Source organism: Zingiber officinale, chromosome 2A (assembly GCF_018446385.1).
Source record: "Zingiber officinale cultivar Zhangliang chromosome 2A, Zo_v1.1, whole genome shotgun sequence".
NCBI classification, from domain to species: Eukaryota; Viridiplantae; Streptophyta; class Magnoliopsida; order Zingiberales; family Zingiberaceae; genus Zingiber; species Zingiber officinale.
In genome coordinates, this window is record NC_055988.1 from 84,432,010 (window position 1) to 84,433,248 (window position 1,239).

The window sequence follows — 1,239 nt, forward strand, 5'->3', positions numbered from 1 at the left end:
AGCCCTCTATGGATTGCGGGAAGCTCCACGAGCTTGTACATGCGACTGAACAGGAGTCTGGAAGAGCTTGGTTTCAAAAAATGTACTCAAGAACATGCAGTATATACAAGAGGTGAAGGAGAAGCAAGTATACTTGTTGGAGTGTATGTCGATGATCTCATCGTAACAAGAAGTATCACATAAGAAATCAATAAATTCAAACAACAAATGATGACAAAATTTAAGATGAGTAATTTGGGTCTTCTCCTACTACTTAGGAATTGAAGTAGAACAATAGAAGAATCGAATTTTACTTAGACAATCAACTTATGCCAAGAAAATCCTGTCTCAATTCAAGATGGAAGATTGTAATGCCACAAAACATCCGATGGAACCCAAGACACAGCTGCATAAAGACTTGGAAGGGACTCCAGTTGATGCCACGGAGTACAGGCGCATTATTGGTTGTCTGAGATATTTGCTACACACACAGCCTGCCCTATCATATTTTGTCAAAATGGCAAGCAGATACATGGAGAGGCCTGCAATCATGCATCACAAGGTAGTCAAACAGATTCTCAGGTATTTGAAAGGTACAATTCACTTTGGACTTGTTTACATGAAGGGACCCCAGGAAATTGGTATATTCGGCTACTCGGACAGTGATCTAGCCAGCGATCTAGATGGGAGGAAAAGCACAAGTGGAATGACTTTCTATTTTAATGAAAGTTTGGTGTCCTGGAATTCACAGAAGCAGAAGACAGTGGTGCTTTCATCTTGTGAGGCAGAGTTCATGGCAGCCACAACTGCAGCCTGTCATGCTTTGTGGTTAAGCAGCCTTACTAGCAAATTTATCGGTGTAGAGCCAAAGCCGGTGACTTTGTTTGTTGACAACAAATCTACCATAGCTCTTATGAAGAATCTGGTATTTCATGGTCGCAGCAAGCATATAGATACAAGGTTCCATTTTATTAGAGAATCTATTGAGAAGGGACAGATTGTGATTGAGTTCATTAATACTGGAGAACAATGAGTTGATGTATTAACTAAAGCATTGCCAGGAGTGAAGTTAGCTGCCATAAGACAACTACTCGGCGTTCGTGATTTAGAGCCATGTTAGGATTAGGAGGAATAATGTCAGCATATTAATCCGGACATGATAAGTAGTGGCCACGTTTTTTTCCCTTGCATTAGTGGTGAGAAGATTTCCTATTTTTAGGGGATAAATTAGTGTAATTAGTCTTTTCTATTTTCATAAAT

At 39.9% G+C, this 1,239-nt stretch overlaps 1 protein-coding gene across 1 annotated transcript; it reads left to right on the forward strand.

The window, feature by feature from the left end:
* Window positions 1-367: 367 nt before the first annotated feature.
* LOC122043754 (secreted RxLR effector protein 161-like) lies at window positions 368-1,012 on the forward strand. Its single transcript, XM_042604341.1, has one exon. It carries the CDS (start codon window positions 368-370, stop codon window positions 1,010-1,012), a length of 645 nt encoding a protein of 214 aa, XP_042460275.1.
* The last annotated feature ends 227 nt before the right edge of the window (window positions 1,013-1,239 follow it).

Coding starts and splice junctions, on each gene's coding strand:
- LOC122043754 (XM_042604341.1), top strand. CDS start 368: ATGGAACCCAAGACACAGCTGCATAAAGACTTGGAAGGGACTCCAGTT.